Source organism: Mesoplodon bidens, assembly GCF_964165515.1.
Source record: "Mesoplodon bidens genome assembly, chromosome: 3".
NCBI classification, from domain to species: Eukaryota; Metazoa; Chordata; class Mammalia; order Artiodactyla; family Ziphiidae; genus Mesoplodon; species Mesoplodon bidens.
This window is the reverse complement of record NC_138178.1, coordinates 163,414,248-163,439,265: the sequence shown is the minus strand read 5'-3', so window position 1 is coordinate 163,439,265 and position 25,018 is coordinate 163,414,248. Positions and strand designations below refer to the sequence as shown.

The 25,018-nt window shown below is 43.9% G+C and overlaps 1 protein-coding gene across 2 annotated transcripts in view; it reads left to right on the top strand.

Moving 5' to 3' along the window:
- Positions 1-25,018, top strand: part of PTPN21 (protein tyrosine phosphatase non-receptor type 21) — a 67,462-nt gene that overhangs the window by 32,235 nt on the left and 10,209 nt on the right. For both annotated transcript variants that reach the window (XM_081226906.1, XM_081226907.1), the window contains exons 4-13: positions 701-798; positions 2,598-2,665; positions 3,483-3,553; positions 5,570-5,657; positions 6,041-6,129; positions 7,866-7,953; positions 8,702-8,781; positions 14,198-14,258; positions 16,896-16,980; positions 21,249-22,687. In XM_081226906.1, the coding sequence (XP_081083032.1) occupies positions 701-798; positions 2,598-2,665; positions 3,483-3,553; positions 5,570-5,657; positions 6,041-6,129; positions 7,866-7,953; positions 8,702-8,781; positions 14,198-14,258; positions 16,896-16,980; positions 21,249-22,687 (2,167 nt within the window). The remainder of the gene's footprint in view (positions 1-700; positions 799-2,597; positions 2,666-3,482; positions 3,554-5,569; positions 5,658-6,040; positions 6,130-7,865; positions 7,954-8,701; positions 8,782-14,197; positions 14,259-16,895; positions 16,981-21,248; positions 22,688-25,018) is intronic.

Below are 25,018 nucleotides of genomic sequence, written 5' to 3'. Positions count from 1 at the left end.
AGCCTTGTGAAGGGGTGATAGTGCCCTCATTTTACTAGAGATAACTTAAACCCACAGATTATGACTTGCCCAAGTTCATGCAAAATGCTAAATCAGAGATCAGGAATTTAACTTAGGTCTGCTTGACTAAAGCTTGTGCTGGTAACTAATACCCTATATATTGAAAGCATAAACAGAAGTAAACCCACATCACAAGAATATTAAGAAGGCATTTTAGAAACTATTCTTTTTGGTATTTCATCAAAGAATATTTTAATATAAGGCTGGTCTGAAATGTCAGGAACCATTTTCTTCTGGCTTTACTCTCCAGGGCTAGGAAAGTCTTACATCACCAAGTTACTAGTCAGAGTTTCTAAAGTAAAGATTGGCCATTGATTCTCTATGTCTCCAACGAAAAAGGACAAAACTTAGAGACTTTTACAGGGTATAAGACAGATGACCAGCTGTCTTCTAGATGGTTGTAGCTTGTAGCTTTCAAATAACTACAATTAAGGATAAGTGACTCAATAAACTGATTATATTGTGTGTGTGTGTGTGTTGGTATAGATATGGTCAAGGATGTTCCTGTCGTTCTTCGAAACCATCTGAGCTTAAGGTTTCGGCTAGTTTATGCTCCTCTACCAAATTATGATAAAATGCATTGTGTCTCAAGTGGAGGTAATACTGATATTGACTTTTAAAAATTGACCTTTTTTTATAGGTATCAGTATTATCTGCAGCTGAAGAAAGATATCTTGGAAGGAAACATTCCTTGTACATTGGAACAAGCAATTCAGCTAGCAGGCTTAGCTGTTCAAGGTAAATAATGGCAATTGATAATATAATAGATCTATCAGATTAAAATGTATGTTAAACAGAAACAGCAAGGAATTCTTTTCGTTTGTTTTGTTTTGTTTTGTTTTTGTTTTTTTTTGCGGTACACGGGCCTCTCACTGTTGTGGCCTCTCCCGTTGTGGAGCACAGGCTCCGGACGCGCAGGCTCAGCGGCAATGGCTCACGGGCCCAGCCGCTCTGCGGCATGTGGGGTCTTCCTGGACCGGGGCACAAACCCGTATACCCTGCATCGGCAGGCGGACTCTCAGCCACTGCGCCACCAGGGAAGCCCCTAGCAAGGGATTCTTAAAGTAACTGACTTTATAGAAAATAACTACTATGAAGTAGTTTTTTATATTAGTGAAATATTCTGTTATCTAAGGGGCTTCCTTGTGGGGAAAAAAATGAGTTTGGATTACTTCAGTGAAATAGAAGACTTCTGGAAGGTTAAGCGTGTTATGTCAACAGAGCACACAGACCAAAAATAGAGAGGAAATACACACATAGGCACACACATGTATAGCATTTAATATGCTGTGTATTCCTCTAGTTCAGGAACTTGATCTGCTGCTAGCTAATATTTTCAGAAGAAAGATCAGCCAAACAGTGTGGTTGATGAGGTTACATTCACTTATACTTTAAGCGTACGTCATTTGTTTGGTTTCTCAGTTGTCCTAGGTTATAGAACATCGTCAATCACAATGGATAGTTTTGTATTTCACAAGTATTTTTGAATTAACTGTCATTTTTCACATGTCTAATCTATATGTATTTACATGTATGTAATATACTTTGGAAAGACTTCTGATGGGGCACTATTTCAAATGATAACTGGCATTTAATCTTGGGAATTGAAATTTAATCAGAAGAATCATTAATAAAGTTCCATCAGATATTAGCAGGCATGGAGACATATATCATTTCTAGACAAATAAATGCCTGATACACATGGAGCCACATTCCTTTTCAAGGTACTTTGAAGCTTCCTAAGTGTCATCTTTGGCTTTAAGAGTTAGTTTTTCCTAAGCTTTTTGCTGAACTATCAATTTTTTTGAACAATTAAAAATTTCTAAACAAATACATCTTGCTGTAACATATTCAGATGATCTAATCCCTTTCCCTAGAGATAATCACTACTATGAATGGTTTGGTTTCTTCCTGACATTTTTCTGTGAATAAGTAAGCATACATGATTACAAAGTAGGTTTTGTTGTTTAATGACAAAAAAAGAGATGGTTTATATATAGTTTGTAACTTGGTTTTTTTAACTTTATTAAAAGGCATTTTTTCCAAGTCAAGACACATGAATCTACCTAATTAATGTTTTTAAAAAGGTATTTTAAAAGTATACTTTTAAAGTATACTTTATTTTAAAGTATACTTTTAAAGTATACTTTATTTTAAAGTATACTTTTAAAGTATACTTTATTTTAAAGTATACTTTAGGGCTTCCCTGGTGGCGCAGTGGTTGAGAGTCCGCCTACCGATGCAGGGGACATGGGTTTGTGCCCCGGTCCGGGAAGATCCCACATGCCATGGAGCGGCCGGGCCCGTGAGCCATGGCCGCTGAGCCTGTGGGTCCGGAGCCTGTGCCCCGCAACGGGAGAGGCCACAACAGTTAGAGGCCCGCGAACCGCCAAAAAAAAAAAGTATACACTCTATAAGGCAAATTTGACTTCTAAATCATAAGCACACCATCTGTATACTGCATATTGAATTTAGTTCTGCATGCTTTGCTTCCATTTAAGCATAATTGACATGTGAATATTTGTCATTTTATATAGCTGATTTTGGTGACTTTGATCAGTATGAATCCCAGGACTTTCTTCAGAAATTTGCCTTGCTTCCTGTGGTAAGAATTCTTTTGACATTGGGCCTTTTTAAAAACAATTTATTTCTATACCCTTAATATTCCCTGAAATGAAGTCCATATAGTAGACTTACTAGGCAGGAATAGAGTTTAAAAAATCAATTTCCTCTTATAAACAGCTCAATTGTAAATGCTTTGCCTGTTACAGTTTTCTGGTCCTTGTAAACCCACAGAGACAGAAGGGTCTGTGGTCATTGGACTGCAGCCAGAGAAATTCATTTTGTGTTTGGATGTGAGTCTAAAGAGAGGGACAGATTTCCAGCTTCTGTGGAACCACATAGAGGTTTTGCTTTTAACTGAAGCCTCAAAACCTGATAGAGTTATGTTGAAATGGATTTGGTTTCTCATCAGCAAATTAAGGAGTGGATGACAAAATATACTGCCTTCTACATTTTAAAGTCACTGCTGATGGAATTGACAGGGAAACTGTGTGTTGGAACAACCACAGGAGGTGGTACGCTCTTCTGAGTGTCTACACAACCAGCCAGGGAATGCACAGGGTGTTATGTGCTGGGCTTGGAACTGGCTGATGATGTTACCAAACTGAAATAAGTCATCTGAAACTTTCTCTGGGATGAATTGAATTGAGAAGGCAGGGCAAGTGTTCTGGCTCCTGAGCAGAAGCCACGTAATTCCTTAGAAAGATCATGATTATGTCCTTAAGCAAAGCTCGCACACATTAACACTAGCCCTAGTTTTGCCTGCTGGTGGCAAGAGTCAGTCACAGTCAGTAGCACGGATTCCTCCTAAGAAATTTGGGTGATTTGTTTACATACTTACTGCAGTATGTTTTTTCCAGGAGTGGTTACAAGATGAAAAAGTATTGGAGGAAGCAACCCAAAAAGTGGCCTTACTGCATCAGAAATACAGGTAACGCTGAGAAGTGGAGATAGGTTAGAACTAACGCCTGTTTGAATTTGAACCATGCATGACACCATGAAATTTGGAACTTTACTACTGCTGCTGCTACTACGGCTTGTTACCCGGAGCCAGCCTTTGCAGAGCTCTCACGGCGTGCCAAGTGCTCTTATGAGCACTTACCCGTATTAGCTCATTTATTATTCATTTTTTATCATTGATGAAACTGAGAAAGTTGAAAGCTGCAGTCACTGAAGGATGATAGCTCTTCATCCCATGTCTTAAAGGTTTTGGTGGTGACTCGGTCCTGTGTAGGTTAATGCAAGATTAGGGAGACATGTTTTCTTTTGTGATGTGGCAGATGTGATGTTTTCTTTTGTGTCCGCCCCCCTAGTCCCCCCCTTACACGTCTGGAAGCTGTGTTTCTGTCCTCTGGGGGAGCTGTGCTGAGAGCTGTGGTGCTTATTGCCCTGACCCCTTCTTCTGGGCAGATAGTGATTTTCTTTGAGAGTGAATCTGTATGTGTTGTCCAAAAACCCTGTCCTAGAGAATGCTAGGTTTTATTCTAAACCAAATACCACACAGTTCCAAGTACTTTATATATCATTAAATTCTTGTAACCATTCTTTAAGGTAAATGTTACTATCTCCTTACAGATTGGGAAAATCAAGCTCACAAAGACTAAATAACTTGCCCAAAGTTACATGTGGTAGAGGTGGGATTTGAAGCCAGGTCTGTCTAATTATAACCTATTATTCACCCCCTCCCATTAAAAATAACCTTTTGCCTTTAATCTGTCCCCACTCAAATCCATACAGTCACTCACAAAAGATTAATCTTCCTAAAATATCACTTTTGACTTGTCTCCCCTCTTCTCCTCAAATGTTCATGAATCTCTTCTTGCTTTCCACCAGCCTAAGTTCATTACCCCTGGGATTAAAGGCTTCCCACAAGTTGGTTAAATCCTGCCATTCCAGCTTTACCTTCTGCTGTCCAAATGAACCTTTTTTTTTTCAGCATAATTAAACCCTCAGGCACACATCCCTCTATCTTTTGTTATTTTCACTCATTCATTTGTGCGTCTCCTTAAAAGATGGTTTAGTGCTGTTATTCTGTATGAGGCAGTGCTCAATGCTGTGGCACAAAGATAAATAGAACAGTGATCTGCCATCAAAGAATGTATTCCCTGCTTTGGCATCTTAAGGGATAGGCAGGACAGCCCATTGTAATAATAATAGTAATACTGGTAATGGGTACGGGGGAGAGGTGTGCACAGAATGGGGTGGTTCTACACAGAGCAAGGGCATCTGACTTAGACTCAGGGCGGCCACAGAAGGTGACAAAGAAGGAGTGACATGTAGGCTGAGTCTTGAAGGGTATTAGGGATTGACCAGGTGCACAAGTGGGTGATAGGTATACCAGGAAGCAGGATTAGCATGTACAAAGGCCCGGAGGCATGAGGGAATGTGGTATATTCAAAGAAATGCTGCGTTTGGGATGGTCGCAGTGTGGGGTGCCTTGTGGGTGTGGGAGAGCAGCAGCAGATGAGGCTGGAAAGGCACGTGTCCGTGTAGTTGAGTGCCTTCCTACCTACACACCCATTCTTGTAATTCGGTCAGTGGAGCTAAAAGGAATTTCCACCTTCTAACCCTTACTTGCAGCACTTACCCTTTGCAATTTTAGCACACAGTGCTTAGTATTGCCTGATACTTTGGTGGTTTAGAAAGAATTCTAGCTTTCACTGAAGATTTTTTTAGGTGGTGGTTTTATTTCCTGCCTTTCCCCTTACCTGCCTAAAGTACAAGGGGTAGGATCTTACATAACTAACCCTCAGCATTCAGCACAGTGCTTTTGCATGCACTTGGTTTTCAGTAAATACTGATGCATTGATATAACTAATCACAGATGCTTAGAAACTTGAAATGTTTCTAATGTTTTATGACAAATTGATGTGTAGTTTTTTTAGAAAAGCTTTTCGTAAAAAAATTTTTTAGTTTTGTGAACAGTCTAACTTCTTTTGGGTTGCAGAGGGCTGACAGCTCCTGATGCTGAAATGCTGTACATGCAGGAGATAGAGAGAATGGACGGCTATGGAGAAGAGAGCTACCCTGCCAAGGTAAGTGTGGCACGAAGACTGGGCTCGCCAAAGGCATCTTAGTAATTCTGCCAGAAGAGTGGGGAAGCCCAGGGATGCCCTGCTGTGCAAAGGCCAAATAAACATAAAAGCTGAGGTCCTTGAGACCAAAATTTTGTAGTAAAACACATTCCTGTTTTGTGCTTTGTTCTTGGAAGTGCTCTTGAAATAGAGTTCCTTAAGGAGCCCAACTCTGTTTTCATGTGTTTACAAGATGATACATTTATACCTTGCAGACTTTTTGCCTTCAGCATAGGTCTTCTGAACATTTCCTATCTGGGACACAAGAGTAGGGAAGTAGGTGTGGTCATTGTGGTTCTCATGCATCTGCTGCCCGAGTTTCCTTTTCCGCTTTCTCCTCTTAGGATAGCCAAGGCAGTGACATATCCATCGGAGCGTGTCTCGAAGGTATCTTTGTGAAACATAAGAATGGAAGGCCTCCTGTGATATTTAGGTATTTTTCTTACATCTTTCTGTGCACTTTCCGTGGCTCCTGTTGGTGATATTTTTTAGTACCTGTGCTAGTTATATCACTCACAAGTAAATCTCGCCCAAGGCCTCACTAGAAAATGGAAATATGCCCTTCCTAGAATAAAATACCACCTGACTGCCATGGTTCTTTTTATAAGATACTTTCTTTAAACCAAATTGTAGGAAATGGTGCTTGTAACGATGGCCTGCTTATGAAATGCTTAAAAATGTGTGACCCTTTTCTTACCATATGAAGGTCATTCTTTATCTTGGTGTGAATTTTTCATTTGAGCTCTGGTTTCCAGGGCTATTTCTTGTGGAAACTCTAGGCCTTTCTCTGATTCTAGTTTGTACCAAAATTCCTAAAATACCAACATATAAAAAAATTTCAATTACTCCTTATAATGTTGATTTTTCTTTTCTTGATTATAAAAAAGTGATACTATCCATTTGTGGAAATCTTGGAATGTATCTAGTAAGAAGGACAGAAAGGATATATAGCAATGTGCTAACAGTGGCTGGCTCTGAACAGTGAGATTTCAGGTGATTTAAATTTCCTTTTCAGTATTCTTTGTCCCTTCATTTCCTTTGCTTTACTATCTTTTGGGCCCTGAATTCTCCACGGTGATTAGGACGACAGCGTGTACCCGGCTTGGGGAGTAGATTCCCACTCCTAGGCTGCACTGCACTGGGTCAGTGGCTCCCAGTTGGCAATTGCTCTCATGTCCCCAAGCTGCTCATCGTCTTCCGGACATGCTGAGCTGCAGGGTAGGGGGTGGAAATGGATCTGGCCTGCACCGGAAGGGCAGGGCCCTGACATTGGGAGACATCCCACCGGCTTCCTTTATCTCCCTGGATAGGAAATTCTAAAATTGCCTTCTTTAATATGATGCTAATAAGCTTTAGGTTTAACAATTAAGCACCAAATTACTACAAATGAATTTTATTTAATTAAATAAATCTAATATAACGGAGAAGGATAAAGAGGGATAGATTTTGTTCTTCCAGACCTATTTTTCCCTTTTATAAAATTATACAGTTATATAATAAAATGAAATATTATATAAAATCTGAACGTGGTAAAATAGAGTCAGAAAGTTCCAAATCGGAGTTTGAATCCTGGTGAACACACCCAGAATAGTTCACTCTTTGGATTGGAACTTTATCTTCACCCTGCTCTACCAGCTTTTCAGAGCAGCTCTCCTCTAGTTTTGTGCCTTATTTTGCCCTGTATACCTGCAGAACTTAACAGTATTTGTCTGCTTCTGTGTTCTCTATCATCCCTGCCCTCCATCTGTGCCCCTTTGAGGGAAGCACTGTCCCTTACTGATCTTAGTATCCTAGGACCTAACACAATTTCTGGTATTATCATAGTGGGTATCCTTTAAAATGTTTGTTGAATGAATGAAGGAGGCATTGGCAACCAGCTGAGAGTGGGATATTTGATCAAATTAGTGCAGCAAATGAGGATAAATAGATTTTACATTTTTAAATACTCTGCCTTCATGTTTAGCATACATGCTTTTACTTCTTGCCACTAGCTGTTGGCACTTCAATTAGAAAATGCACGCGAGCTGATTAAAACCACTGTTTTCTTTCTAAAATGATAAACAGATAGTAGCTTATATATTAAGCTCAAAAAGGGAAAACTCATATATTCTATATCTTAGTAAAAAACCTGAGCACTCACATTGCCATTTGCTGTTTGTTGTTCTTTAGGTGGCATGATATTGCTAACATGTCCCACAATAAGTCCTTTTTTGCATTAGAGCTGTCAAATAAAGAGGAGACCATCCAGTTTCAGACTGTGAGTAAACATTAGGAATCTGTATGTAATGTTTTTCCTGAAAATTAACACTTCTGTGTGTATGTGTGTTTGGGGGGGGTAGGATTAAAATTATATAGTATTTCATAGTTTTATAAAACATAAAACTTTATAATACTTTATCACATTTTGTATAGTAGTACTTAGCAAAAATTAGTTGCTCAGTAAATACTGTTGAATAAATGAATGAGTCTTTGGATAAATACTATCTGATTATGATCTCTAAGTTAAATTTAAGGGACTATTAAGTATGGGAGAGAGTAAACACTGGTATCTTAACTTCCACTGATAAGTGAACAGCTCTTTAGAAATACCATTTCACAGTTACTTTTACTCTCTTGACAAAAGCAATGTCACTGAGTCATTTTGTTTAAAAATGTCTTTGAGTATCTAGTCATCAATAATAAAAATGATTTATTTAAAAATGTCTTTGAGTATCTACTTGTCAGTAGTAAAAGTGGACATTTTCATAATTTTAAAATTTCTAAGTCATTTTGAAACTGTTTAATATAAGAATCACACTGTGGAACAGCTTTTTGTTTGTCTTCATAATCTGAGTCCTAATCACAACATTCACGTGAGGGGTGCAATTTTAGAAAATGAGAGAATCCCAATGTGTGGAAAGTGACTTTGAAATAATATGTCACCCAGTTCTGTCTTGTTCTCAGATAAGCTCTGTGTCAAGTTGTAGATGTGCTTTTGTTTATTTTGTGCATATTTTGTTTGCTAGGAAGACATGGAAACAGCAAAATACGTGTGGAGACTCTGTGTTGCGCGACACAAGTTTTACAGATTGAATCAGTGCAGCCTGTAAGTATACCCTGCTCACAGAAACTGTGGGAGGTGATGAGCTTAGAAGTTTTCATCTCGAACTATAGTATATCGTCTAGAAAGGCAAATTTAAAAAAGAAAAGATAACATTTTTATAATAATCTCTTTACTTTTGGATGTCAAACTTTTATTTCTCAGTTTTAGCTTTGGACCAACCTCTAATAACTACAGATATGCCTCTAAGATGTCTTTCAGCTAGTAACTAGAATTATTCTAATTCACGAAAGCTAAAATGGAATTTTTTTTTTTAATCAACATTTTGAGTAAAAAAAGGTTATTCAGCTTTTCAAGCCTTTTGAAGAATTTATACCCCTTCTTCCTAAATGTACCTTTTCCTTAGCCCACATGGGTTTCCCCCTTTCTGCTGGATCATTCCTGTCAGGATACAAACATGCTGTAATATTTGACCTCTTAAAACTTTTCCTTCGTTCCACATGCCTTCTAACCACGGTGCCGTATCTCTCTTCTCTTCTACAGCTGATTTCTTCAAAAGAGTTGTGTAATCTTGCTCTCCCGCCTTCCTTCCACCCCATTTCCCCCAAGCTGCCACGCCACTGTCAGAGTGACAGTGACCTGCACCCAGTGGTCATTTCAGGGGTTCTTTCACTTGACTCCTGGGCAGCACCAAACCTCTGCTCATCCCTTCCCCCCTGCACCCTGCTCTTCCTTGGCTGCCAGGACCCCACCCTCTCCTGCTTTTTCTCTTTCTAAGCCTATTTCTTCTCAGTCGGCTTTGCTGGTTTAATCCTCGGACCTCTTCTCATCTACACTCGTTCTCTAGGGGATTTGGCTTGACCCAGGCTTCAAAGCAGCATCTGTATACTAAAGTGCACCCGACTTCATTTCTAGTCCTGTCTTCCCCCTGAGCACTTGACTTGCACACCCTACTGACATCTCTACTTGGGTGCCTAACAGGCTTCTCCAGTTTGATGTGCCTAAACCCAAACTCTTGATGTGCTCCTCTTCCCGCCCCAGAGTCTGCTTCTTCCTGCTGTCCCCCATTTCGACAGATGGCGGCACACCATAGTCACTCAGGCCCCAAACCTAGAAGTCCTACTTAACTCCTGTTTCTCTTTCATCCCACATCCATTTCGTCACTATGCAAATTCTGCCTTCAAAACATATCTAAATCTGACCATTTATACAACTCTTCCAGCTGACGACTTAGTGCTGGCTGCCATAATTCTCATCTGGAATACTGCTGAAGCCGCCTTTTTTTTTTGGTCTGCGTTGGGTCTTCGTTGCTGTGCACGGGCTTTCTCTAGTTGCGGAGAGCGGGGGCTACTCTTCGTTGCGGTGCATGGCTTCTTATTGTGGTGGCTTCTGTTGTTGCAGAGCACGGGCTCTAGGCACGCAGGCTTCAGTAGTTATGGCACACAGGCTCAGCAGTTGTGGCTCACGAGCTTAGTTGCTCCACAGCATGTGGGATCTTCCCGGACAAGGGCTTGAACCCGTGTCCCATGCATTGGCAGGCAGATTCTTAGCCATTGCACCACCAGGGAAGTCCAATAACTTTAATTTTTATGGTCATTTCTTTTAAGGCTCTCAATCCAGACTGTGCTTAGTCACATTTAAAGTGATAATGATTCTGAAGTATTGATAGACTCGTTCTCATGGTCCAGATGGGCATTTAATGAAACTGCAGCAGGCCTGGAACTGGGCAGTGAATTCTGGACATCAGATTCAGGCTGGGGCGACCAGTGGCTCAGGAGACGGACTCTGCTTGCGTAGAAAGGAGGCCTTTGCTCCTAAGTGTCCCCTTCCCCGCTCCTCAGTCCCGATACATTGTCTAATGGTGTTTGGGGTGGCCTCATGTGAGTCCTCTAACCTTGACCTAGATGACTCTATTTTAGAATTTATAGAATGGCGTGATCCATCTTCAGTCTTGCTCTCTCTCTCCACCTTCAAATACATTAGGTAACAGAATCATCTTTTTTATGTCACCCAAGCCTTAAAAATGTTAGATAACAACAAGCTCTTTGCTTTTTAATTTATATAATGGGCTTTTACTTAACATTTCTTTAGGGTTGGAATAGGAATTAAATGAGGTAATGTCAATCTCTTAGGTGAAATGACTTCTCTCGCCCTCTTCCCCACCCGAAGCCCCAGAACTGGTCACGCTATAGTCGACCTCCTGAATTTATATGAGAAGAGCCTGGAAGGGAAGAGGACTCTTGAGAGGGGTCTTGGTATGGGAGGCTTTTCTCCCTCCTCTCTGGGGAGGTTGGTATCCCCCAACCTGCAAAGCCAAGTGGTAGAAGTTTCCACAGACTTTCTCTAGAGGGGGGAAGTTGGATTTCTGTCACCAGTGGGCTGCTTGCTGAGCCTTGTCAGAGGGTTGGTCTGTGTTCCCTGCAGTTTAGGTGTAAACTAAATATGGGTGAATACGGCAGCTGGTCTCTGTTCTGGAGACTTCTGTGATCAGGAGATTGACTGGAGTAGGCCCTGCCTGAAAGGGGATGGGGTTGCCCCACTTCTTCGAGGCCTACTGCAGGGTTTGAAGAGACTGTGAGAGGCTTGGCAGAAGAGAGTAACCCCTATCCCGTTAAAGGAAGGTCATTAAAATAAACACTTCTTAGGTATTTCCACCATCCAACATATTTTTTGTTCATCCAAAGTCACTCCTTTGCACTAGCTAGAAATACATAAGAAAGGAAGCTCACAAAGCGAAAGTCGGACGACTCTTAGCAATTCACAGCCTTTACAGCTCAACTGTAAATGCTTAGCCATGAGCATCAACTTCAGTCCTCACTCACTATTTCATTCATTTATTCAGCAAACATTTGGCACCTTCCTTGTGTGCCAGGCACCAGTGGTACCAGGGTGTGTCGTTTGCCTCCATGGAGCCTACGAATCTGTTGAGGTTGGGAGGGGGTGAGACAGATAGTCAGCTGTTAGGGGCATGTGCTCAGGAGTCTGACAGACCTGTCTGGTTCAAGTGCCAGTTCTGCTTATTTGCCACATGGCCAGGAGCAATTTACTTAATCTAAGGATCAGTTTCCTCATCTGTAAAATCAGGATAATAACTGGCCTTGTTTATGGGGTTGGTGTTAGGATCCCATGAGGTAATCAGGTATAGCCTTCAGCACTGTTTTCAGTAAGTAATATCATTTGTTTTACTTGGGCTAGCAGCCTTTTCTTATTTTGTCATCTCCAGTACACACATTCCAGTGGTTTTCTTTTTTTTTTTCTAAGTTCTTCAGCTGCCTCAGTTTTAGCAGCACCATCAGCATAGTAACTGCCCCAAAACACAACCAACAGTTACCCCATTTTCTCTTGTGTACTAAGTTTAGGATAGCTGATCTCAGAGCAAACTGCCTTTATAAGAATATTGGCAGGAAGAAAGAGGAGGTTAGAATATTAGAACTGATGGTGTGGCTGCCTCCGTCACAGTTTGGCAGGCGGAAGACGTACTAGTTTGTGTTCAGCAGAAGTGGCCTCTCCAGGGGCAATGTCGCCTCCATCCTGGTTGCCGCCAGCAAGGTGCCAAAATAGATCCCGAGTGTGGGAGTTGCCGCCTGTGCTGCTAAGCTCTGCACCCTTGGATTTTGGGTTTAACACGCTTAAGTTTATTCTTGTTTCCGCTGGGCAATCCTGGACATGGTGTTGGAGGTTTCTATCAGCAACCTTTCTCCCCATCTCTGAATTTTGAATTTATAGTACTTTAAAAGTTTGGTCAGTTTACTGAGTCTCTGGACTAAATATAAACTTCAAAGGACCCAGTTGGCCTAAACCTAGTCCTAACAATGGAGAATAAAGGGAAAGAAAATTTCAAGGCTACAAAATGCAGTGTCTTCAAATTCTGGACACGAATTTTAAGAATATATTAATGTGCAGTTAAGGAGGGCTTAAAAAAAAAAAAAAAAGGCCCAGACACACCCTCCTGACTTGTTCCACTAAGGAGGCCTCCTCCTTTACTAATATATAATGCTTTACCAATTGATGCAGGTATTTTTGTAGTCTAATGGAATTAACATCCATTTTATTATTGTTAAGTAATAATTACTGGCAGAATGGGGAACATCCTTTGGGAAAGAAACATCTATTCTTTTTTTTTTTTTTTTTTTTTTTGAGACATCTATTCTTCATCAACAATCTTAATACCTTCCAGTGATAATAAAAGGATATTATTAAAGAAAGCATTTTATCAAAAACAGTCAACTCTTAAAAGCAACTGTAGCTACTTGATAAGCTCCTAATAATCAGTAAAATTTTTTTAATCTCAAAAATCTTGTAAAAGTTAGCTAATATTTAGGGTTTGAATATAGGAAATTAGTTGCTAGAGTGCTAAGAATAATGTTAATTTATGAGACATGAGGCTTGATATTATGGTAAATTTACTGATTAAATGGAGCTAGTGTTTACTTTGTGGATTTTCTAGTAATTAGTCCTTAGAACACTATAACCAAGGGTCACAAAATATTTTTGTAATTAGTAATTATGTGTCACATAAGCTTATGAGCTAGGAACAAATGGTCAAAGGTTTTTCAAAAAGTGCTTTGACAAAATTACATCAACAAAGCCAAGACTCCTATGTGTTTAGGTTCCTAGATCTTATTTGCAATATAACTGACCACACATAAGAACAACAATAAAAAAATGTCTACCTCTGTTTTAAAAAGATTGAATTACCAAAGGACTTTTCTGTTTCTTGTTTGTGAGCTACGTTTATTCAAAGATGGAGCTTGCTGTGAATATCTTAAAATCTCAGATTATCTGATAAATATTAGTCGGCACTCCTGAATATTCTCATTCCTTTTTAAAAAGTACACTTAAAACCAGAGAGAAGTTTCTTGCTAAGGAAGGTGAATGGATTTATCACAGGCCCACCAAACCAATTTTCCTACTGTTTTGCTTTCCCTATCTTAGTTCCTTAGAGGAAATATAGATTCTTAAGTTTCCAAAGTTATAACCTTATCTCTTCATGGAGGTGGTCAGTGCTGAGCCAGGCCTACAGAGGAGATGCATTTGCACTGAATCTTGCTTCCCTTGGGATGAGTTTGCGGCCCTCTGGCGTGGCCTGTTTTCCCCTCTGCTTCTGATCACTCCAGAGGTTCCACCCAAATGGACCAGGGAAAGTTACTGCTGCCCATCCCTCTGGTAGTCCAGGTGACTGATGCCCCATGAGGCTCAAACCCTGGAGTGTGGTCAGAGGGATCTGGGCATCAGGAAAGGACCAAGGCCCCAGGTAAGGACAGAAAATCTCCTTTTTTTTCTCTAATTTATGATTGGATTATTTTGTCTTTTGCTTTAGAAGATTTATCATTTTACCTTCTTATTAACTTATTTTGGTAGAATTAGGAAGGTTATGTGTATATGAGTGTGTGTATATATATATATATATATATATATATATATATATATGCTCTTCTCAAAGACATGTCTTATTTTACAGGCAAACTCAGACGGTCATAGTGAACCCAATTAGGAGGAGGTCTTCTTCGAGGATGTCTCTGGTAAGAAAGGAAAAATACAATTGGTCTTTTTCTTTTAGTGATGTCATCTTCCTTAGTAAAATATGCTTTTAGCACTGTTAATTTTTAGTTTGAACCACAAAAGTGTGCTGATATTTGACCAAAGAAATGGTGATTTTCCATAGCTTAAGCCTAATATTTATATAATATATATAATATTTATTATATTATACATATTTAAATATTAGGTCCAACCTCATATTAAAAATTTTGTGAAAATGACTTTACTACCCAAAGCAATCTACATATTCAATGCAATCCCTATCAAACTACCACTGGCATTTTTCACAGAACTAGAACAAAAATTTTCACAATTTGTATGGAAACACAAAAGACCCGGAATAGCCAAAGCAATCTTGAGAATGAAAAATGGAGCTGGAGGAATCAGGCTCCCTGACTTCAGACTATACTACAAAGCTACAGTAATCAAGACAGTATGGTACTGGCACAAAAACAGAAATATAGATCAGTGGAACAGGATAGAAAGCCCAGAGGTAAACCCATGCACATATATGGTCACTTTATCTTTGATAAAGGAGGCAAGAATATACAGTGGAGAAAAGATAGCCTCTTCAATAAGTGGTGCTGGGAAAACTGGACAGCTACATGTAAAAGTATGAGATTAGAACACTCCCTAACACCATACAAAAATAAGCCCAAAATGGATTAAAGATCTAAATGTAAGGCCAGACACCATCAAACTCTAAGAGGAAAACATAGGCAGAACACTCTATGACATAAATCACAGCAAGATCCTTTTTGACCCACCTCCTAGAGAAATGGAAATAAAAAACAAAAATAAACAAATGGGACCTAATGAAACTTAAAAGCTTTTGCACAGCAAAGGAAACCATGAACAAGACCAAAAGACAACCCTCAGAATGGGAGAAAATATTTGCAAATGAAGCACCTGACAAAGGATTAATCTCCAAAATTTACAAGCAGCTCATGCAGCTCAATAACAAAAAAACAAACAACCCAATCCAAAAATGGGCAGAAGGGCCTCCCTGGTGGCGCAGTGGTTGAGAGTCCACCTGCCGATGCAGGGGACACGGGTTCGTGCCCCGGTCTGGGAGGATCCCACATGCCACGGAGCGGCTGGGCCTGTGAGCCATGGCCGCTGAGCCTGCGCGTCTGGAGCCTGTGCTCCGCAATGTGAGAGGCCACAACAGTGAGAGGCCCACGTACCGCAAAAAAAAAAAAAAAAATGGGCAGAAGGCGTAAATAGACATTTCTTCCAAGAAGATATACAGATTGCCAACAAACACATGAAAGAATGTTCAACATCATTAATCATTAGAGAAATGCAAATCAAAACTACAGTGAGATATCATCTCACACCGGTCAGAATGGCCATCGTCAAAAAATCTACAAACAATAAATGCTGGAGAGGGTGTGGAGAAAAGGGAACACTCTTGCATTGCTGGTGGGAATGTAAATTGATACAGCTACTATGGAAAACAGTATGGAGGTTCCTTAAAAAACTACAAATAGAACTACCATACGACCCAGCAATCCCACTACTGGGCATATACCCTGAGAAAACCATAATTCAAAAAAAGTCATGTACCAAAATGTTCATTGCATCTCTATTTACAAAAGCCAGGAGATGGAAGCAACCTAAGTGTCCGTCATCGGATGAATGGATAAAGATGTGGAACGTGTATACAATGGAATATTACTCAGCCATAAAAAGAAATGAAATTGAGTTATTTGTAGTGAGGTGGATGGACCTAGAGTCTGTCATACGGAGTGAAGTAAGTCAGAAAGAGAAAAACAAATACTGTATGCTAACACATATATATGGAATCTAAGGCTTAAAAAAAAGGGGGGTAAGAAGGGAATAAAGACACAGACCTACTAGAGAATGGACTTGAGGATACGGGGAGGGGGAAGGGTAAGCTGTGACAAAGTGAGAGAGTGGCATGGACATATATACACTACCAAACGTAAAATAGATAGCTAGTGGGAAGCAGCCTCATGGCACAGGGAGATCAGCTCGATGCTTTATGACCACCTAGAGGGGTGGGATAGGGAGGGTGGGAGGGAGGGAGACGCAAGAGGGAAGAGATATGGGAACATACGTATATGTATAACTGATTCACTTTGTTATAAAGCAGAAACTAACACCATTGTAAAGCAATTATACTCCAATAAAGATGTTAAAAAAATTTTTTTGACTATTAGCCAAGAGTAATCAGTAGATATTTAAAATACTAGATGATTTTGCCTAATAAGATTAAATATACTACATATAAGCTTCTTATGTTCAATTGTTTACATAAGAATTCAGGAAATTTTTGTCTATTCCTTCTTGCTCTTAACTTTTTGGATACAGCTTGTTTTCTTGTGCTGTCTAATGTCTGATATCAGCGCATAGGGCTTAGCATTGCCATTCTGGCACTGAAAATGAAACACTGAAATGATACGCTGAAAATGAAACACTGAAAATGATAGATATGGTAAGAGCTATAGGGTCTTCATATTTATTTTTCATATATAATATGTTTGGCTGCTTTAGAAGTTTTTAATGGAGAGAAAGAAACCAGCAGAAAATTACTTTACACATATTACATAGGCAATGTGTTTTAATGCTGTTTACAATTTTCCATTTCTTAGCCTAAACCCCAGCCCTATGTGATGCCTCCCCCGCCTCAGCTGCATTATAATGGACATTATACGGAACCATACACTTCTTCCCAAGGTAAAGTACACTATTTCTGAAATGCCTTACAAAATTATTATGAATAAATTAATGAGGACTTGGAGATCTTGAAGCTAGGATAGTTTTTGGCTGAAGTTCCTTCCAAAATTGTTGTCATGATTATAGCCAACCTGGATTCATAGAAGAAGCTGCCATTATAGTCAGTTTTTTGGAAATGGGTGGAAAATATTCAATATCAAATTTTGATGCTCAAATTTGGCCCACGGGCACTCCTTCACGGTGGTTCCCATGTCCTGTTAACACACCCCCAGTAGCCTTTGAGTGCTTCCTTGCTTTCCAGCCTGGGGTGTCCCAAGCTCATTTTGTTTTTTCCTGCCTGAGACCTTCCCACTGTAAAGTATTAAACATTTTATTTTTATCTATTTATGTTCATCTTTCACATGATGAGTATAGGGACCTGTATTTAAACAGCGCCTCCGAAGCTAAAGCTCCAGCATTCAGTTTACAGATTCTGCCTACAGGGCTCTACTATAAAGGCTGAGGAGATTTATGCAGAGAAGTAATTCCATATCTTAAGCTTGGAATCTAATAGTGGAGGATAAGACAGGTACACAAATAACTTAAATGCAAAGAGAACATGATTGTTGTGATGAGAGAGAGCGAGCAATTGCTCATCATGTTGGAGAGACTGAGAAAGGCTTTTTGGGCCTCGAGAGATGAGTAGATATCCATATGTAGAGAGAGGCGGGTTCCTGTTGGGATTGCTGCTCCTGGTTTTGTGAAGGGGGGGTGGATAGTGAATGCATTGGCACAAACAAGGAAGAGGGTAGCTGGACTCAGTCCCACAGGGAACTGGTAGAACATGGTGTGTGAAGGGACCGGAAGGTGGGTGGTGACGCATTGCTGGGGCCGGGCCTTGTGTGTAAGATGAGACTTTCTGTGCAGTGCGACGGGTGGGTGGGAGGGGATGGATTGGGCTCTGGGTTCCCAGAGTGTCCCCCTCAGGATGTTTTCGCCTTCTTCACGGTCTTCTCCTCCTTGCACGCTGCCCTCCTTTGGTTTTGTGACCCCAGCTCCCACCCACTTCTGGGAAAAGGCTCTTCTCTCTGCACTGTTAGTGTTTCCTTGCTGTTCATCCCTTTTCCTCCATCTGCAAGCATCCTACTGTTTTTCCTCTCTTCTCTCTCCAAAGTGCAGTTTGAATTATTTTTTTCTTTCATTTTTCACCCCACTTCTGAGAGTAACACGTGTGTGTTCCTTCTGCCTCCTGGTTACCCCTTTACTTCTCCTACCTTTGCTACTCCGTTCCAGCTGCCCTCTCGCAGGTCCCCAGAGCCCCGCGCATTCTCCTTCCCATCCGATTCCAGCAGTCTAGCCTCTTGACGGACCTCTCTTCCCCGCGCTGGGTTCTCCCTCCTCCTGTACCATCGGTGCTCCCGGCTCCCGAAGTCTGCCCAGGGCCTCCTCTCCCCCCGCGGGCTTCCGCAGCGGCCTCGTTTCATCCATGGTTCGGGTTTCAGCGAGGATGACTGTCTGTGTTTCCCACCCCGTCGTCACTGCTGTGCTCCAGCCCCACATTTCATCTGTCTGACAGCTGCTGGGGCAGTGAAGGGAGCTACTGCATGTGAGCCCTCAGCGGGCTACCCGGCTGAGTGGGAAGCGCTCAGTGAATATTATCCACCATCACAGCTCGCTGAAGACTGACATCCTGCATTTGAGCCCATCCCTCTAGCCCACGAGTCCCTTTGCCCAAGTTCCTTACTTCTTTACGACGAAGTCACACTCCTGGTTCCTTGGATTCCAAACTGAGTGTAATTTTTCTTTTCTCTTTTTGCCTTCGATACCCCGACAGTTGCAAACCCTATCGCCTCTGATGAGCTCCATGTGACATCTCTTCCATGTCCCCTTCGCCCTGTCCCTCTGCTCCTGCCAATCCAGTTCTTTTTTTTTTTTTAAACGTCTCATTAGTTCTTGCATCATAGCAGCTGATATCTTCAGTCTTCAATCCCCACTCTCCCTGGTTCACCTGACACTCAGCAGCCAGGCTCATCTTATCCCATCTCCCTGACGATCGTTCCTTTGTCTAGTGTTCAGCGTTCTCTGTGATGTTTCTTCATGCTACTCTTCCTGTCTTATTCCCCACTGTTCTGGACCCTCTCCGGCTACCTGGTACTCCAGCCAGACCGAGCACGCCCTCTGTGCCTCGTCTCCCAGCTTTGCCCGCACTGCTCAGTCACCCACAAGGGTCTTTATCCCACGCACCCTCCTGCCCACATGCTTCTGCCCAGTCAGGATGGGCTAGGCTGCGGTGTGGGAACAAATTCTAAACTCTTAGTGGCTTACACGGGAAAGCTTGCTTCTTTCTCAGGTTACCCGTCCTTCGTGCACTGGCAGGAGGGCTCTGCGCCACGTCGGCCTCCCCAGGGACTCGGGCCGGGGTCCCTTTCCATCTGGAATGTTGGGCACGGTGGCAAGGAGAAGGGAGCATGGAAATGGCTTCTGTGCCCTCTGCTCACTGCCCCTTGACTATTACTCGTCACGTGGCTGTGCCTGCCCTCCCGAGGTGAGGAGGGGGGATCCGAGCGATCCGCGCACATTCAGAGGTAGAGAGCCCGGCTCCTGATGAAACCCCACCCACACACCCCAAGGCCCCTTGAGGGCTGTATCCCCTGGGGGGCTGTTCTTGGTCTTCTCCCTGTCCCATCAGCCTGGCCCAAGCTGGAAGCGATCCTTCCCTCCTCCGGACTCCTGTAACGCTTATCTCCTTTAATTGTCACGCTTCTTCCTTGGATTCTGGTGATTTTGGTACACACCTTTCCCTTTATATTTATCTGGATTCCAGTCATCTTCCCCCCGTTAGTTCTTAGCATAGTCTTTTACACATACAGACTCATAAATGAATGGTTCATGGAGTACCCAGAGGAGCCTGGAGATGGGGGGGCCAGGCCGGCGGCTATCGTGCTTGTCTGGACGGGTTTGAATGAGGCTGGGCTATGACAGCAGTGAGTAGCGGGGACTCCATAGACGCAGATTGCAGAGTGTTCCAGATACGGGAAATGGACAGGAACAAGGAAGCATTGTGTGTCCACAGGAGGAAACAGTGGTGCGTTTGAGGCCCATTCCTTTGTGGCTGTATGTGCCACACACGAGGCTGTGGCATGTTCACTTTGATAATCACTTGGCACTTGAACCGCCAAGAGGCTTTTGAATCGAAAAAAGAATGCTTTTCGATGCCAGCTGTTCTCTGATGGTTAGAAATCACCCTCATTAGTTTTCCAGGTGAACTACAGATTGGACTGAAGAAGCATGCCTCCTACCAGCCCCGAACAGGTGCACACACAGCCAAGCTAGATTCTGCTAGCTTGGACCCCAATCTTACTGAAGCATGGGGGCTGGAGCAGGGGGCAGGTGTGGCTGTCTTAGCAAGGGTTTTCTTGGCTTCTGGCCCCTAGTGAGGTATACAGCTACTGGTGACACTGTTGGACCTGAAGAGGCTCAGATCCTGCCCAACTATTGCCCTTTTGTGTCTTCACTGTGGAAGAATCTATACAGCCCACCTAGAGTTTCATTTAAGGAACTGTTTACAGACAGTTGGTGCTTGAACTAGCTCAGCATCATCAAGGCCACATCTCCAGTGAGGGGAGAAAGCAGGGTCAGAGACCCAAAGCCTTGAACAGTATCTCCTCCTGCAGTCACCCAGAGTTCCAGAAAGTCTGCTTTGTGTCTCTAGTAAAACACTTTTTTTTTTTTTTTTTTTTTTTTGTGGTATGCGGGCCTCTCACTGTTGTGGCCTCTCAGGCTCCGGACACGCAGGCTCAGCGGCCATGGCTCACGGGCCCAGCCGCTCTGTGGCATGTGGGATCTTCCCGGACCGGGACACGAACCCGTGTCCCCTGCATCGGCAGGCGGACTCTCAACCACTGCGCCACCAGGGAAGCCCGTAAAACACGTTTTTGACTTTCAGAAAGAGACAGTGTTTTGTGGTACAGTTGTCCTCTTAATATTGGACTTAGATTTGGCTGCTCTTTATTGGGTGTCAAATCCTGAATACCACCCTTAGAGTAGGCAGGGCCATCCCCATTCTCTAGATGAGGAGGCGAGGCTCCCAGAAACCCGCTGTGCAGGGTCACTCAGAGCTGTGGCTGGAGCCAGGTCACTTCAGGGTGGAGTTTCATGAGGTACACTGAGAATGTCATCAGCGTTGGGGGCCTGTCTCAGTATTTGTCTAGAGCAATTGATCCACTTTTGTACATTTAGAAAATCTCATTTTAAAATGTACATTTTAAATGTTTTGTTTTTCCCCCCAGATAACCTGTTTGTGACCAACCAGAACGGATACTTCTGTCACTCTCAGACGAGTTTGGATCGAGCCCAGATCGACCTGAGTGGTCGCCTCCGCAACGGCAGTGTCTACAGTGCACACAGCACCAGCTCCTTAAATAACCCGCAGCCCTACTTGCAGCCCTCACCCATGTCCTCGAACCCGAGCATCACCGGGAGTGACATCATGAGGCCTGACTATGTCCCGTCGCACCGGCACAGCGCCCTGATCCCCCCGTCCTACCGCCCGACCCCCGACTATGAGACGGTGATGAAGCAGCTCCACAGAGGCCTGGCGCCTGCCGAGAGGCAGAGCCACTCGCTGAGAAACCTCAACATCGGCAGCTCGTACGCGTACAGCAGGCCCGATGCGCTGGTCTACAGCCAGCCCGAGATCCGGGAGCACGCGCACTTCAGCTCCCCCCCGTCGGCCCACTACCCGTTCAACCTGAATTACAGTTTCCACAGCCAGGCCCCTTACCCGTACCCCGCAGAGAGGCGGCCGGTGGTGGGTGCCGTCAGCGTGCCCGAGCTGACCAACGTGCAGCTCCAGGCCCGGGACTACCCAGCCCCCAACATCATGAGGACGCAGGTGTACCGCCCGCCGCCCCCCTACCCGTACCCCAGGCCCGCCAACAGCACCCCTGACCTGTCCCGCCACCTCTACATCAGCAGCAGCAACCCCGACCTCATCACCCGGCGGGTCCATCACTCGGTCCAGACGTTCCAGGAGGACAGCTTGCCGGTGGCGCATTCCCTGCAGGAGGTCAGCGAGCCCCTGACCTCGGCCCGGCACGCCCAGCTCCAGAAGCGGAACAGCATTGAGATCGCGGGGCTGACCCACGGCTTTGAGGGCCTGCGGCTCAAGGAGAGGACCATGTCGGCGTCGGCGGCGGACGTGGCTCCGCGGGCCGTCTCCGCGGGCTCCCAGCCGAACGTCGTCACGGAAAGGACAAAGCGAGACGATGACGATGAGCAGGAGAGCCTGAGATACGGTCACAAAAAGTCTCTTTCAGACGCCACCATGCTGATACACAGCAGCGAGGAGGAGGAGGAGGACTTGGAGGAGGAGCGTGGGGCGCGGGCGCAGCCCTCTGCCCGGGCGCCCCGGGGCAGCTACTCCCAGCAAGCCCCGCTGAGCGGCCCCCACGCGCCCGGCCCCCCGGCCGCCGGCCCCGTGCACAGCCTTGAGCCCAAGGCCCACGTCACTGAGGCCGAGAGGAAGGGGAGGGCCGGCAGCCCAGTTCCCACGCCCGGGGAAGGCCCGCTGCCCAGGAGGGACGGGCTGCTGACGCCCTCCATGTCCGAGTCGGACCTCACCACGTCGGGGAGGTACCGCGCCAGGAGGGACTCTCTGAAGAAGAGGCCAGTGTCAGATCTCCTCTCCGGAAAGAAGAACGTCGTGGAAGGGCTTCCGCCGTTAGGGGTGAGCCGTTCAGGGTGCACGGGGGGCGCCTCACCCAACCCAGCACGGTGCCCTGTACACCTGACTTTTCTCAACACCTTCTGCCCTCTGTCCATCTTTTCTTTCACTCATTACTTCTGATGTTTTTCAGCTTTTTTCCTTTTAAGTTGTTTCACCTCCCCACCCCCCAGCCAACACATATTTTGCCCAGTTTTTGTCTTATTTTGTAATACTTTGAGTTTGGTGATCTATGGAAATAATGGGGAGGGATTAGAATTTTTGTGGTTTTGCTGGAGGTAATAACTTAGGTGAAGTGAAAGGTAAATGTAGGAGGCTCTGTGGAATGGAAGAGAAAGAATGAATGGGAAGTTTTAGTAATGCAGTGTGACGGAAAAGGAAGTAAAGGTTTCACGACTTTGGCCAGGATTGCTTTGTCAGCCACCTGTAAAAATACCCCACTGTGATGCAGGGTCCAGGGCTGCTCTTGTTCAGTTTGCTTGTTTGGGGTCTGAGGGAAGCGTTCCCCGAAGTGTCCCTCATGTATTCCTAATGTCGCAGTCCGTGTGGGTACAGCTTGAACTGCTGGGCTGTGATCTCTGAGGGCTGGAGGGTGATTCTGGAGCTGGGAAGGTGGCACTTTGTCAAGACAAAAAACCCAAGAGCTCCAGGTCTCTTTTTTTTTTTTTTTTTCTTTTTGCGGTATGCGGGCCTCTCACTGTTGTGGCCTCTCCCGTTGCGGAGCACAGGCTCCGGATGCGCAGGCCCAGCGGCCATGGCTCACGGGCCCAGCCGCTCCGCGGCATATGGGATCCTCCCAGACCGGGGCACGAACCCGTATCCCCTGCATCGGCAGGCGGACTCTCAACCACTGCGCCACCAGGGAGGCCCCAGGTCTCTTTATTTATTCTTCATATCTTTACTGGAGTATAATTGCTAAACAACGTTGTGTTAGTTTCTGCTGTACAACAAAGTGAATCAGCTGTAAGTATACATATTCCCCATATTCCCTCCCTCTTGAACCTCCCTCCCACCCTCCCTATCCCACCCCTCTAGGTGGTCACAAAACACCGAGCTGATCTCCCTGTGCTATGCGGCTGCTTCTCACTACCTATTTTACATTTGGTAGTGTATGTATGTCAATTCTACTCTCTCACTTCGTCCCAGCTTCCCCTTCCCGCTCCCCCGCCCCATGTCCTCAAGTCTGTTCTCTACGTCTGCGTCTTTACAGTACCATTTTTTTAGTTTCCATATATGTGCGTTAGCATATGGCATTTGTTTTTCTCTTTCTGATTTACTTCACTCTGTATGACAGACTCTAGGTCCATCCATCTCATTACAAATAATTCAATTTCGTTTCTTTCTATGGCTGAGTAATATTCCATTGTATATATGTGCCACATCTTTATCCATTCATCTGTCGATGGACATTTAGGTTGCTTCCATGTCCTGGCAGTTGTAAATAGTGCTGCAGTGAACATTGTGGTACATGACTCTTTTTGAATTATGGTTTTTCTCAGGGTATATGCCCAGTAGTGGGATTGCTGGGTCGTATGGTAGTTCTAGATTTAGGTTTTTTTTTTTTTTTTTTGCTGTACACGGGCCTCTCACTGCTGTGGCCTCTCCCGTTGCGGAGCACAGGCTCCGGACACACAGGCTCCGCGGCCATGGCTCGCGGGCCCAGCCGCTCCGCGGCATGTGGGATCCTCCGGGACAGGGGCACGAACCCGCGTCCCCTGCATCGGCAGGCGGACTCTCAACCACTGCGCCACCAGGGAAGCCCCTAGATTTAGTTTTTTAAGGACCCTCCATACTGTTCTCCATAGTGGCTGCACCAATTTACATTCCTACCTCCAGGCCTCTTTAAAAGAGAGACTGAGTGAACTGAGAACCCAAGGAAGGTCCCTTGTAGAAAATGCAGCTCCTTAATATTCAGTATGATAAATAACGGTGGTTTAAGCACTTTTTATCTACTTGAGGCAAAATATAAAAGAGCATAACATCATCCCTAGCTGCCATTCCCAGAGCATTTCCTATGTGCTGAGCAGGCCATCTGCTTTACCATGTCCAGTTTACAACAGGCCTATTGTTTCTACAGATGAGAAAATAGACTCTGAGATATTAAGTAACTTTCCCAAGGTCACACAGCTAGTGAGTGACCGAACTGAAATTTTAAACCCATATTTATCTCCGCAACCGGTTCTCCTATCTTCTACATTGTTCTGCATCAAACTATACTGTATATTTTATTAAGTAGTAATTGCTTGTCTAAGCTTTGCTGTTCTCTTTCCATTGAAACGTTTTAACTCTGAGTTCCTCAGCTTTGCCCAGGCATCTGTGGCATTGTCATATCAG